Raw genomic sequence first — 14,786 nt, 5'->3', positions numbered from 1 at the left:
CACAGCGTGGTGGATCCCTACAGTAATCAACAGTGGGCGTTCCCTATCAGTACATACCCTATTTGGTGGCCCATCTGAGTTTTGGATTCGGATGATTTTTGGGCTCTTGGGATTTTTTGAGGTGACACGTCTTATGGACGGGTTGGATTCCGTGAACACATCACTGGGCCCCATGTCATTCTGGTACCGCCATAAGCTTATGGTGGTGTACTAGTGCACTAACACCGACACTGGCTGAGATTCTTAAAGGTTGCCTGGATAGACTAAAGACTCGCCATCAAGCATAAGCACTACAAAGATTTCTTTCTCTTCCCCACCTCCACACCATGCCAAACCATAAAAAGAACTTCCCACTGAATTTGGCATTACCCAAGAAACCTTAAAATCTGAAAGAAACCCATATCACATCTTGAGAGCAAAGGGGCAATGAATGAACAAATGGTTAACTGTATTGGCCCCACACATCAAACACACATTAGGAAGAATCATTCGCTGCTTTTGCAGATTATCAACAGTCAGGACCCTTTCCTTAACCAATGTTTTAATTATCAATGATATCGGCTGATATATCCCGCTATATATCTTGTATCCCACCTGTCAAATACGAAATGCACAGGTAGTGCTGATATATCCCACATATTCAATCCTGTGAGCATTTTCAATTTCTGATCCTTTTTTTTTTTTGTTGAATTATGTTAAATCAGTGTCAAATGGTTATAAATCCTGACTGTTTCAAGATTGGCCCCACACATCAAACACACATTCGGAAGAATCATTCCCCTTTTTTGCAGATTATCAACAGTCAGGACCCCTTCCCTAACCAATGTTTTAAATATCGATGATATCGGCTGATATATCCCGCTATATATCTTGTATCCCACCTGTCAAATACTAAACGCACAGGTAGTGCCGATATATCCCACATATTCAATCCGGTGAGCATTTTCAATTTATGATCTCTCTTTTTTCTTCTTCTTCTTCTTCTTCAATCAGTGTCAAATGGTTATAAATCCATTGGTTTTTTTCATGTTTTGCATGAACAATCATTGAGTTGGAGCTTTGATTTCGATATCCACTAGTTCTTCATATTCTCCTTGTCTTTTTTCGAAAATTTCCTTCAACCAATTGTCAATTAAGACTAATTTCGAACTATTTAGGAGTATTTGATGAAATGATCATCACATACACTTTGATTTCAAAATTCGAATGTAAGTGGTCCGATTAGGGAAAAATTGGAAAAAAAATGAAAATTTCCAAATTTCTCCTAAATTGCTTGCAATGTTGCACTCCAAACATGAAATCAAGCATGTATGAGGGTTGATCTACTGATTTGTTAAGTCCTCAATTTTCGAAAAATAAAAATCATTTATTAATTAAAAATTAATAAAAAAATGTTAAAATATATTTTTTTCAAAATTTCCCTTCAACTAGTTGTCAATTGAGACTAATTTTGAAGTATTTTGGAGTGTTTGATGAAATGATAATCACATATACTCTAAATGTTATGTATTCAATTTAAATATAGTTGCATTAGTTCAGTCAGATTGCGCATAGTTTAGGACCCTATACAAAGGAAACCTATTACGTGGACTTCTTTTTTGAGACGTTATGATTTAAAAGTGTGTATTAAGGTCTTTTTTAACAATCCTTGAAGTTTCATTAAAAAATTCAACCATTTTATCAATGTTTCCCAAAAAGTGCGATAAATTACCCGATACAAACAATATATCTCGTGCGATAACCGATACATACATACATACATACGTGTGTGTGTGTGCGCGCCCGCGCGCGTGCAAAGGATGCGATACGTAACGCAATACTGATATTTTGAACACTGTCCCTACCAACTAGCCAAACAAACGCCACAACCTTTGGGGCAGCACCATAAGACCACACATGCTTGGTATTTGAAGCACCACCAACTGGATTTTGAAGCAATTTGTAAAAAGTTCTAATTATAAACTTTCATGAATTTTTGGCTTTGGCATTTAATGAAATTTCATCATTGTCTTAAAAAAAAAAAAATCACGAATTTCCCCATTTCCACATCATATTATCCTTTTCTTCTGAAGACCATTGATATAAGTAGATATGATTCATAAGCGAAACCAATTCAACCACGTCTTCATCAGACATAAATAAATGGCATGGAGGAGACAATATGAAAGAATTACCACTTCTCGAGATGCATTGCGAAACCATATGATTGTAACAGGAGCCATACGTGCAATATTTGGAAACAGATCTCGCAACAACACATCTCCCATGCAAATATTTCCCAAAATTGAATCCTTTCCCCATTCCCAAGACTAAAGCCCACTCCTTCCATAAAGCTATTCTTAATATGAACGATCCCTTTCCAAACTGCTGAAGCCCTATACAATGAAGCCCCTTGGGAGCACCATCCTCCAACATCTCAACCATACTTGAAAGCTATCATAATCAAGGTGTTCCGTAACGGTAACGGTGGCCGTAACGGCTGCCACTGTTACCTTTACGATACGGGGCATAACGGCTGTTACGGCCCCATAACGGCCGTTACGGTCTCTCTTATTTATTTATTGAAAAAACCCCCGAAAAACCTGTATCCGCCCCGTAATGTTAATTAAAAAGTACGAAAAACTTGTATCTGTCCTGTAATAGACCAGTATGGGGCTATTATAGCCTTTATAGGGGACGTAACGTGCCGTTAACGGCAATTACGGGTCATTTTTCTTCATAACGGTTGTTTCGGCCATTACGACCTTGTAACGTGTAACGGTTGCCACCGTTACCTTTACGTAACGGCCTTTACGGCACACCATGATCATAATCCTCCACAATGCCTCTTTTCCGCCCCAAACCTCTAAAGCCACTTGCTTTAATAGTGCTCTATTCATAACATCCAAATCCTTGATAGCAGCCCCTCCCTTGTCATATGTTTTGCAAACTTCTCTCCACTTGAGCAAGTGGAATTTAGATCCCCCTTCTATCCCTTGCCAAAGAAAATCATGTCATAGTTTATCCAACCTCTCTAAAATTGACTTCAGACAACGGAATAGAGACAAAGTAAATGGGAAGATTTGAAAGCACCACTTTAATTAAAGTGATGCACCCCAAAGGGATAGATACTGTCTTTTCCACTAGGCTAATTTCCTTTCTACCCTCTCCACAACAATGTCCCATAGATGTTTCGTGGGCTTGCCGAAGCGCAAGGGTAACCCTAGGCATGTGGAGGAAAAAGAACTCTCCCCTCACCTAAAAGCACTAGCCAACAACAAAAGCTCCTCCCTTAGCAGGTGAACTCCCAACATCACACTTTTAGCAATATTCACCTTTAACCCAAAAATTGCTTAAAAACAATGAATGATCATCCTCAAGTTTACCACCTTGGTCTCCTTAGCTTCACAAAACAAAAATGTGTCGTCCGCAAAATGAAGGTGAGAAATCGGAGGAGACATTCTGCTTGTTGAGAGTCCCTAGAATAGCTCAGTATGTTGACCATGCTCAAGCATTCCACTCAGCTCTGGCCACCACCACACACAACAAGGGAGATAAGAGGGTCACCTTGTTGTAAATCCCTCAAGCTACAGAAGAAGCCTTTCGACGACTTGTTAACCAGAGCCAAGAACCTTGCAGATCCCACGCATTCCTTCACCCAACCTCTCCATCTTTCCCCACAACCAATTCTCCCAAGAAGGTAATCTAAGGGGCCCTAATCAACATAATCATAGGCTATTTCAATATCCAACTTGTAAACAATACCACTTAACTTTTCCTTGTGTAAAAGCATCAATGCATTCATGTGTTATTAAAGCACCATACAAAATTTGCTCCCATCAATGAAAACACCTTGGGAGTTGGAGATTACACCTAGAAGCAACCTTTTGAATCTAGTAGCAAGTGTCTTCACAAGAATTTTGTATATACTTCCGATTAAACTTCTAGGTTTATAGTTCTCAAGATTTTCTGCTCCTGAGATCTTAGGAATCAGAGTGATGAAAGAAGCCCCAATTTCCTTTGAGATCTTACCCCGCCCCTCCGCAGGGCGCAAAAGAAATTAGGTGTAAACTGTAGCAATACAAATCAACTAATTTATTTATGCTGCAAAGGTTGAACCTTAGTAGTTGTCAAATCAGCCAGTTGCTTTTGTTATTTATTGACTTATTTTTGGTACTTAACTTCCAATTTGTGATGAGTCCTAGTCCAAGTGAAGATAAGTATGAAAAAGATTAAAGCTAAAAGCAAAATGCTTTTGTTATATCTGATCTGGACTATCCTTATTGTGCGATCTGTGCTTATTCATGCTTTTGTACATGACACATGCACATGTGAATCTCTATCTAGCATTCCAGCGACTATACATTTGTACTAGGGAGGTGTTTGGGTCCATTGTCTGGATGCCAATGCTATTTCTGTCATCTCCCTCTTATCCTAACTCAGCTTTTAGGAGTCATTGTAACACTTTCCATTTTAAAATTATATCTTAAGATGTGAGAAATGAGAATATTCTGCCTATTAAAAAAAAAATTGTTTTCCGTTGTTTTATGTGTCCTAGAATTTAATGGGCAGCACTAAGATTAATGTAAATTATTTTCAGATTCTTTTTTCTTCCTCATATATATATATATATGAGGAAGAAAAAATGGAAAGTATATATGTGTGTGTATATATATATATATTTTCTGAGAACTCATCATACGTGATGTGACTCCAAAATCTGAACGGTCCACGTGAAGCAACACCTCATGAAACCCCCCAGGCCCAATTTTTACTTTGATCCAAAACTTTGGTGGGCCATGAAAAATGAAAACAGTTTCCTCCCTTGATTTGCATTTCTCTTTGGTATGGCCCACCAGAATTTTATATCAGGATGAAAATTTGTCCCTTGGGTTTTCATGGGATTCCGCATCACATGGACCATTCGGATTAGACGCCCATGACACGTGTTCAAAGGTGCGCATGTGCGTAGGTGCGCAGGTGGGCATTCCTGTGTGTGTGTGTGTGTGTGTGTGTGTGTGTGTGTGTGTGTGTGTGTGTGTGTGTGTGTGTATTGAGAGATCCTCATGAAAGATAATAATTTTCAGATCCTTCAATTTCATCTTATCTTCTATTATGCTATAATGCAGAAACCGAGGCATGGTTTATCGATTCTCTTGAGGAATGGCGAAAAGCTAAAAACCTCAGTAATTTTATTTTACTTGGACATTCTTTTGGGGGATATGTTGCTGCTAAGTATGCTCTCAAGGTAATCTTTTCCCCATGTGGTTGAGAAATTTTTAATGCTGTTGATCCTGCTATTGATGTTGATGTTCTCTGTCTGCAGCATCCTGAACATATTAAACACTTGATTTTGGTGGGTCCTGCTGGATTTTCATCAGAGTCAGATAACAAGTCAGAATGGCTGACAAAATTTAGAGCAAGCTGGAAAGGTGTTATCATGAATCATCTCTGGGAGTCCAACTTCACTCCACAGAAGATTATCCGGTAAATTTTTTTATTTAGTGCTGTTTAAGAAGCAGCTGCACAGTCCTTTTGATATATCATTTTATCAATTATTGACTATTTCTGGCAATCATGTATGCATCCTAGGTCCTAATTTGTTTTTTTTGTTGTATTATGTTTTATATGCGTGATGCCTTGTTAGGTAAGATTCCCTCACTCGTATTTCTTCCTATAAAAAAAAGAAAAGAGAGACCCCCCCCCCCCCTCTCTCTCTCTCTCTCTCTCTCTCTCTCTCTCTATATATATATATATATATATATATTTATAATTTATATATATGAAACTGAAAAAATTCTTCTGAAAATTTCAAGAAGTCACACCTAAAAGAAATTCAAGAAATTGAATGGATAATAAACAAATCAGTTAGGCGATAATTCTTTTTCAATTGTAACATACCATAGATCAATTATATTTTTTCCCTTCTTTCCTCAATCATTTGAAGTGCCGAATTGCATTGTCAAGTTCACATACAGCATGTTACACAATGATTTTCCTTTAACTGCAATGCAACGAAACAAACTGTTATCAGTTGTTCATGGTTTGACACCATGTTGTCTCTTTCACCCGCTGCAAATTCAGTATTTCTGATATACATAGTTTTTGTCATACAAATTTTTTTTTTTGGGGTCAAATCTCCTGTCATGCTATGACCTCTATTATTGCAGATACTGACTCTATATAGTTTAGCACCTGGTACAAATTCAGTATTTCTAACATACATAGTGTTTGTCGAACAAATTTTATTTTATTTTGGGTCAAATCTCCTGTCATGCTATGACCTCTATTATTGACAATACTAACTCTATATGGTTTAGCAGTTTTCTTCCTTGTGGTTAATTATCCGTGGATGACGTAGTGAAGCCTCAATGTGTTTTTTTTTTTTTTTTTGGAACGTTGTCTCATGATGCTTCTTCATATCAAGGTGCTTGGTTCCCATATGTTGTCCTCTCATACCTTTGCTTGCATGAAAGATACATGAATTATGGGTTCAAGCATTTGAACCAACACCATGGAAACATGCTATGCGAGATATGCTGGTCTAACAATTTGACAGCATAGAAACATGCTGTGCAAGATATGCTGGTAACAATTAGATAGCATAGAAACATGCCATGCAAGATTTGCTGGTCTAACAATTAGGGAGAGTATTTTAATATAATCATGCTTCCCATCTTCAATATTTCATTGTTGTATTTCGGCCCTCATTGACGATGTCGTCTTTATAGTCCTTGTGGAGCCTTACATTCTCCAGTTCTTTTTCTTTAGTGAAATGCTCAAAATAGAATGGGTGAAGAGTGCAGCTCTTAATCCCCCAAATTCTTGGTAAGGGCTGAAGATGAATAAATACTTTCTGAGAAGTCAACAAAATGACTGTGGAGTATTATTCCCGAGCACGATGAGAAAATAATGAAACCTGTGCATGAATCTTCAAAGCCAGTGACTACAGTCCTATGTTCTTTTTCTGGCATAAGTTTTCATCTTGTGGATTTAGTGTTTAGTCTGTGTAAGGGCATCTGAAGGGGCTCTCTCTCTCTCTCAATTTCGCCTTATCCCCTCTCTATATTTCTCCTCTCTCTCTCTCTCTCTCTCTCTCTCTCTCTCTCAATTTCGCCTCATCCCCTCTCTATATTTCTCCTTTCAATTGTCTAAGTAGGACAACAACTTTGGTGGTGCCTCTCTCTCTCTCTCTCTCAATTTCGCCTTATCCCCTCTCTATATTTCTCCTTTCAATTGTCTAAGTAGGAAAATAACTTTAGTGGTGCCTCTCTCTCTCTCTCTCTCTCTCTCTCTCTCTCTCTCTCTATTTCGCCTTATCCCCTCTCTATATTTCTCCTTTCAATTGTCTAAGTAGGAAAATAACTTTAGTGGTGCCTCTCTCTCTCTCTCTCTCTCTCTCTCTCTCTCTCTCTCTCTCTCGCTCGCTCTCTCTCTCTCTATTTCGCCTTATCCCCTCTCTATATTTCTCCTTTCAATTGTCTAAGTAGGAAAATAACTTTAGTGGTGCCTCTCTCTCTCTCTCTCTCTCTCTCTCTCTCTTGTTTTAAAGGTAACAATGGATTTATTAAAGGAAAAGGATCTACAAAGAGTTGAAAGAGGAATTTTAGTTAACATGAGAAGCAATTTATCAAACATTGATACTCTCTCCTTAGACCACTGGATCTAGGGTTAATGCCCGTTTTCATGTAATGTTTGTAAAACTTCTTTCAGTTTCATGTCAATGGAACTGTGGCGGGGTTCATTTTCCAACATAAATGTCAGAAGCTATGTTCTATTGATTGAATAATTTCCAGTTCCTATCCACGAACATCCTTTTAAAGATGAAATCAAAGCAGCATTGCATTTTAGTTTTCTCATGAGAGCTTTGTTATCTACATTTTGCAGAGGTTTAGGGCCTTGGGGTCCAGATTTGGTTCGAAAGTATACAACTGCCAGATTTGGAATGTATTCAACTGGAGACATATTGAATGAAGAAGAGTCACGGTTGCTAACAGGTAGTTTTAGATGTGATAAAAATTTGTAGAAAGTTCTTATTTATTAGTTTGCTAAATCCTGACTTAATGTGTTTCAACGGAAGATTATGTGTATCATACTTTGGCTGCCAAAGCTAGTGGAGAATTGTGCTTGAAGTATATATTTTCTTTTGGAGCATTTGCACGGCAGCCCCTTCTGCACAGGTATGTATTTGCTATTGTGTTTCCAACTGTATGTAATGAATGGAAATGCTTCCTTAACTCTTGTTAATATGAAAATGTTATGTTTTCCTTTGTTTCCAATGTATTCAATTTATACTGTTTTCAATTGGCATCTGTCTACTTAGTATCATTGGTAGTCAGGTGGTCTGGGATCTGGCATTTAGAAGAAATCTTGCAGAAGATGCATTTCAGGATTTTCTTGTCTTATGCAGCAACTGAATGGTTAGTCCCCCTCTAAAAATGGTCCTGATAAATGGAGATGGAAAAAAGAGGTGATAGAAAATTCGTAGCTAAATGAATTGCTTTTGGGGGAGAAAACTTGTCTAAGGGTAGCTCCCACTGCCCCAGTATGGTCATATGAAGGGCCCCCCTAGGGTGACTACTCTTGGATGGCTTGTGCAGGGGGAAAAAAAAAAAACAAGTACTCACAATTGATCTCTCTAGGAGGAAGATGGTGATTGCTAATGTGTGCATTCTTTGCCCTAATAATGCGGAGTGTGAACCACCATTAAATGTGTTTGAGAGGGTTTCTTCTTGCTATTTGTAATAGTTTGGGTTATGGCCTGGGATGGACATAAAATGGACTGGAAAAGGAAATTTCTGTGGAAATTAGCATTGCGTGTTGTGTGTTCTCATTTGGTCGATTTGGAAGGAGAGAAATAACAGAATGTTTTGCAACAAAACTTCACATCTTGAGAGTGTTTTCCAGTCCACCCATGGGTGGATCATTGTGTGTGCCGGAGTACATGGGACTTTAAGGGATGCTGTAATCATCTTTCTGCTGGGAATTGGGGAGTGGATCCTACTTTATCTGTGGACAGATGATCCCTCTTCATCTATCCATGCTTTCGACTCTCTCTGTGCTTGTAGCTTGTTTCTCTTGGTTTAATAAAATTAAACCTTTAAGAGAAGAAATTTCTACGATAGTATATATTAATATGAAAAGAATCTACCATAGAATGAAAAGGGCAGGTAGATCATCATTATCATCATCATAGCTTGGTCATAAGCTATTTGGAGTCAGGCTTCAGAAATTCTATTTTTGCCAGTCATTCCTATATAAGGCTGCATCCTATTGTAAGGGAACAAGCCCAGACATCTCTTCTTGCCACTTTGATCCTCATGTCCTTTCAGGGCTGTCTCATCCTCCTTTCAGATCATTCCACCTATGATACCTGGATACCTGTTTACCCTGGAATACCAAATCAAAATATCCGGGATATGGCAGAACATGGATGTGGCAATAGCCATCTATTATTTTCTTAACTATTTAATACATAGTTCACTATATATACATCTGCAGCACATTATATCTTATATTTATGATATTATAACTATATTGGAAAGATATATTAATATAATATGTAGTAAAGAGATGCATAAATGGATATGGTCTAATTTTAGCCTTTAAAAGTAGTTCTTCTGTTCTCATCTTTAAAATAGAAGGAACATATTTTCTCAACCTTTCTGCTAACATCAAGAGCAGTATCTGTTCCCATCAGTTTTAAATTGGACGAATAATGATAGCTCTCCAAATAGGACACCCCTACCTGTATCCCTTTTTCCTTTTTTTTTTTTGGGGAAGGGGGGGGGGGGGGGGGGGTGGTACTATATCTGCGTCCATGCACATATTCTTATCAGGGTACGGTTGCTTTCCACACTAATCAACGTTCCCCTCTTCACTATAGCCATCTCTGGTCTTTCTTGCCCATGTTAACCATTTCAATCTGTTCTCCATTATTCTGTTTCTTATTGGAACTAGTCACAAAATGATTTGGATGACCTCATGTTTAATTTCCATGCATCAATCTCAACATCCCCATCAATGCAACATTCATCATCCGCTCATGTTGCCTCTGAATTGCCCATCACTTTCCCAACTAGCATAGCTGGTCTAGCAGCTAAAGTGCAGGTGAACATGTCACCTAAATCTTATATGCTTGCACATGGAAAACTTGCATAGGTAGTCATGTGCCAAGCTAAAATTGAGGATAAGAGCTCATATGCTTTTATTTTAGTTGAGGGATTCTCATCAAATTTCATGATGCAGCTTTTGTTTTGTTTTGATTTGTTTTGTTTTGTTTTTTGTTTTTTGTTTTTTTTTTTGTTTTTTTTTTGTTTTTTTTGTTTTTTGTTTTCTGTTTTTTTTTGTTTTTTTTTGTTTTTTTTTTTGTTTTGTTTTGTTTTGTTATTTATTTATTTATTATTATTATTTTTAACGAAGTTATTGTGGATATCTTTGAAGTAACTATTCATGCACAAACAAATGCATAAGAGTCACTGATTTCTCTTGCCTGAACAAACAAAGACTTTCAAAATGAGTTACGGATAACTTGAAATGGATAGAAGAAAGAAAAGTATGCCTCCTGAGGTAACTGCATTTTTCTCGTCTCTTCTTGCTTTGACCAATCCTGTCCAATCCCAATAATCCCCATAGCATTTTCTTGTATAAACCCATTTCCAGTTGCGTCAAAGCTCAAGCTAGAAGTACTTTCTTCTCCATAATTGTGAATTGCTTTTTATAGAAGTATATTTATTTTTCTGTTTATTAGTTCAGCCATCACCATCTAAGCCTTATCCCAACTAATGGGGTGGGCTATTTTATTAGTTCAATCATAAAATTATAAATTAACAAATTAAACTCGATGCAAAACCCTGTGGGACTGATAGAATTGGATAGCAAAATAAAACAATCATGAAAATTTGGATAGGGGCTAAAATAGTTACAAAACAGCTGAACAATTTCACTTTGTGGCATAAAACAAGAGGAAAAACTGACATCCTTTAATTCTAGAAATCCCATAATGGGTTTTTAAAGCAACCCATATTTGAGCATAGGGACAAAAAAAAAAATCATAGATTAATCCATATCTTCACTATTTCAATTCGATTCCCATGATTAGAAACTAATTCCTCTTCTAGCCCAATAAATCAATCCACTAACCCTCACAATAGACAGATTTACTAAGACAATCCAACTGAACCTAACATGCAACTAAAGACCTGCTCGAACCTTCCTACAAGTTTTTTGAAAATACCCATGATCTCTACAAATGTGGAAGGAACTACCCATTGAATTTCGTTCCAATACGAAAGTGGGTGGGCCAGTTATTGATACTATAGTGTTAGTCATCAGATTGGGTCACAGTGACCCCCTTTGTGGAGCCTAATTGGTTCTTCGATTTGTTTGGATGCATTTATGGGCCCCAAAGGCCCATTATATCATTTACATAAAAAGATATCATGTTGCATAACCACATTTTCATGACAATGGCTTTTATATACAATTCATTGTGTTTCCAGAGAAATATTTACATTCCATGGGCTACAATAAATCTACCAAAGCGGATGTCCTGTTGCATAACCTCATCTTCATGACAAACTCCAGTCACTTTACATGGAATCCTTATCTGACCAAAGAAATATTTTATTTTACTTTATTAAAAAAAATTGCTTGTGTTAGGATGCTAATTGTCTTAGGTCTATCATTAAGTTTCAGGAACATAAATGTGTTGATAACTTGACTTTAGCTTTAGGTAGCTGCCACTTATTCTAGCTCTCTTTTCTCTAAGGTCTATCATAGTCGTTAGTATTTTTAGCAATTTTACTAGTTTTTTGGTGGTAACTAATCTTTTCTTTTCTCTACATGTTTCCTATAAGGCTTATTTCAGCATCTAGCTTTAGTCGTATTCTGTAACTCTGTGATAAGGTTCACTGATCCTTCCCAACTCCCATTCCTAGCCATACAAAATTTGAACGATTATCCTTCTAGTTAATTTTCTTTTGAGAATAACCATTAGGGTGTGTTTGGTAGCCATTTAAAAATGAGTTGCACCTTTTTCTTCTCATCGGAGTTATTTCACAAAGACTTGCATGGTAAGGAAGAAGGGGGGAACAAGCACACTTGGAGAGCATAGTACAACGGAGAGTTGTATGCTGCGTTCGGGAAGGATGAATCGCTCCTTAAAAAGAATCTATTGATTCTCTCCCAATTGGTTGGATCATAGGTGCAATGATTTACTTCACAGGCCTGGTCTCTGTAACTTGTATTGGTTAATTGTAATTATGTATATTAGAGATAACTTTTTTGTTAGGGGTTAAAATTAATCCTGATAACCAACAATTTATCTCTACTAGATAACTAATGTTAACTAAAATGAGATGAATTCATTTTTTAGTGGCTAACAAGAAGGCCCTTAGTAGAATAGATGCCCATAGAACTTTAGAAGCATGAAGCAACTTTTTCACGAGCTAACATCCAAATAAATGACCACATCCGATGGTCTAATCTTGGTGTTACTGTTTCAATTTTATATTTTATTTTTTTTAATTTTAATTTTTTAAGAAAAAAGAAAAAAGAATTTGTTGCCTTTTGAACTGATGACCCCATGTTCCACTTTTTCCAAATTATGTCAAAATAATGTTAGGCATTGGAAGATGTAGAGTGACAAAACAATTAAACCATTGTTGAGTTTGAAATAATATGCCGACTATCTTTGATCTTCAGCAGCTTATGAGTTGCAAGCTTTGAGAGAATACCATGCAGCCATTCTCTATCACTATCTCTATATCTCTAGTCAATCCTTGTGACTTGAATCGCCTTTGTACAGTGGAACAGACTGCTCTGTGAAGACCTAATTTAGATATTACTTTTTAATCACGGATGGTGCACTGCAAGATAGAATTGTCTGAAGAAGGATCTCTGATAGCTCATGTCTATCTTCCTGAAATTAATGTCACTGAGAAAAGATGGTTACATGTGTATTTCTTTCACTTAGGATGACAGGACCTCTTACACTGCATATGCCACGTGGCAGTATCAGAAAATCTTGGTCAATTTTTTATGGTGGTTGCACTGTAAAATGTCCAAACCTTTTACAAATGATAAGATTTTGTAACAATAAAACTAAAAGCGAGTAAAGAGAGCTCCAGATATGACCAACGAATCCAAAAGGCTCTGCACTAAAGATTGCAAGATGATGGATGAAAGCATTCAAGACAAACTTTGACCAAACGAATCCAAAAGGGTCTTTGCTAAAGATTGCGAGATGATGGATGAAAGCATTCAATACAAATGTTCTAGAATTGTTTTGTAATGCAATGGTTGGGAGTATCTTTATAAGACGTTTGTTTCTGGTGCTTGCAGTGCATCAGAATGGAAAGTCCCTACTACATTTATCTATGGATATCAAGATTGGATGGAGTACCAAGGGGCGCAGAAAGCTCGAAAGCAGATGAAGGTCCCATGTGAAATCATAAGAGTTCCGAAGGTGTCTCCTCTCTCCCTTCCTACCCTGAAATTGCATGGCTGAAGCAGAGTTCACACATTGAATTTCTACTGTAAAGCATGGAGAGTGGAAGCACTTGTACTCTCCACACATTCATCCTCTCCACATGTTGATCCGGACATCCATCCATTTCATGGCCTGAGACCAATGCAGAAAAAAGAGAGACTAGCCAGTGGATGGGCAATGGTTTTCATTTAACAAGCAACATCATTGATTAGATGATTGTGGCCATGAGGCTGGTGCAATTTTTGGCCCATGGCTCATCCTTGGTGGGTCTCCTAAGATGGATGGTCTTGACCATGGTAGACATGGCCAAAGGGTCATGGGAGATGGAGTGCACAGTTGCTTCTTTATTCATTCAACATGCACTAAAAAGTTTCTGCTCTTGTTCCTTGGTGATTGCAGGCAGGGCACTTTGTATTCATTGATAATCCGTCTGGATTCCATTCGGCTGTTTTCCACGCTTGCCGCAGATACCTCTCAATGGATCAGGATGACGAGAGCGAACCTCTTCCCGATGGCTTGACAGCTGTCTAAAGTATGTTTATTGCTGTAGCATGAGATGATCTGTTTTATGATATAATATATTCAATTCAATTCTCTTATAACTTGCATTATCAGATCCAAAATCCCTCTTGTATATGGAACCCTGTACAGTATGCGAAGTCGAAGTAATGTCGCGAAAGTAATAAAAAAAGCTGTTTGTTATTTAGCTTTTATTTGCAAACAGCAAATGTATGAAAAGACAGGAGCTGCTGTTACTGATGATCTCCTGTTTAGTCCCCATGACTCCATCTCAAGCCAATTGAATGGCATTTAGAGGGGGAAATGTTGGAAAGAGCCATACTTCTAAAACTCGGTAACTCAGCTTGAAATTCAGTGAGATTTCGAGCCAAGTCACCATGAAACTCAATTGTGAGAGTGGCTTGGCCTCAGCTTGGTGTGACTCATCGAGTTGACTCGATGACTCGGTTGACATTACTCACCACAACTCGAACCAAATCATCCAGTTGAAAAGCTTTTTTCTATATAACAAAAAGCAGGGCGAAGGGTTTGAACCCAAGATCCTCTCTTATAGATATTGACACCTCCAACCAGCAAACCAAATGCTGCATATTTGACATTTATTCAATTTCTTGTTACTTGGTATATAACCATGTAAAATATTTATAATTAGTAAATTAACTATTAATCGAGTTGAGTTGACCCATCCAAGTTTTCACATCAACCTGACCAGCTGAACATCAAGTCAGACCTGAGTTTTCAAGTTTTTCGACTATGGTAATTATATCAAAAACCAAAGGTAGGGAGATAGAAACAG

General features: G+C 37.5%; 1 protein-coding gene across 1 annotated transcript in view; it reads left to right on the top strand.

Annotated features, from left to right (window-relative positions):
* LOC131243416 (probable 1-acylglycerol-3-phosphate O-acyltransferase) overlaps positions 1-14,177 on the top strand; it is a 32,010-nt gene extending 17,833 nt beyond the window's left edge. Inside the window, exons 4-9 of the mRNA XM_058242777.1 lie at positions 5,109-5,227; positions 5,306-5,466; positions 7,867-7,976; positions 8,060-8,159; positions 13,324-13,447; positions 13,871-14,177. Of these exons, the coding sequence (XP_058098760.1) occupies positions 5,109-5,227; positions 5,306-5,466; positions 7,867-7,976; positions 8,060-8,159; positions 13,324-13,447; positions 13,871-14,002 (746 nt within the window). The 3' untranslated portion in view covers positions 14,003-14,177. The remainder of the gene's footprint in view (positions 1-5,108; positions 5,228-5,305; positions 5,467-7,866; positions 7,977-8,059; positions 8,160-13,323; positions 13,448-13,870) is intronic.
* The last annotated feature ends 609 nt before the right edge of the window (positions 14,178-14,786 follow it).

The sequence above is a fragment of the Magnolia sinica genome, chromosome 4, assembly GCF_029962835.1.
Source record: "Magnolia sinica isolate HGM2019 chromosome 4, MsV1, whole genome shotgun sequence".
Taxonomy (NCBI): Eukaryota; Viridiplantae; Streptophyta; class Magnoliopsida; order Magnoliales; family Magnoliaceae; genus Magnolia; species Magnolia sinica.
The sequence above is the reverse complement of the archived record's forward strand: the minus strand, read 5'-3'. Positions and strand labels throughout refer to the sequence as shown.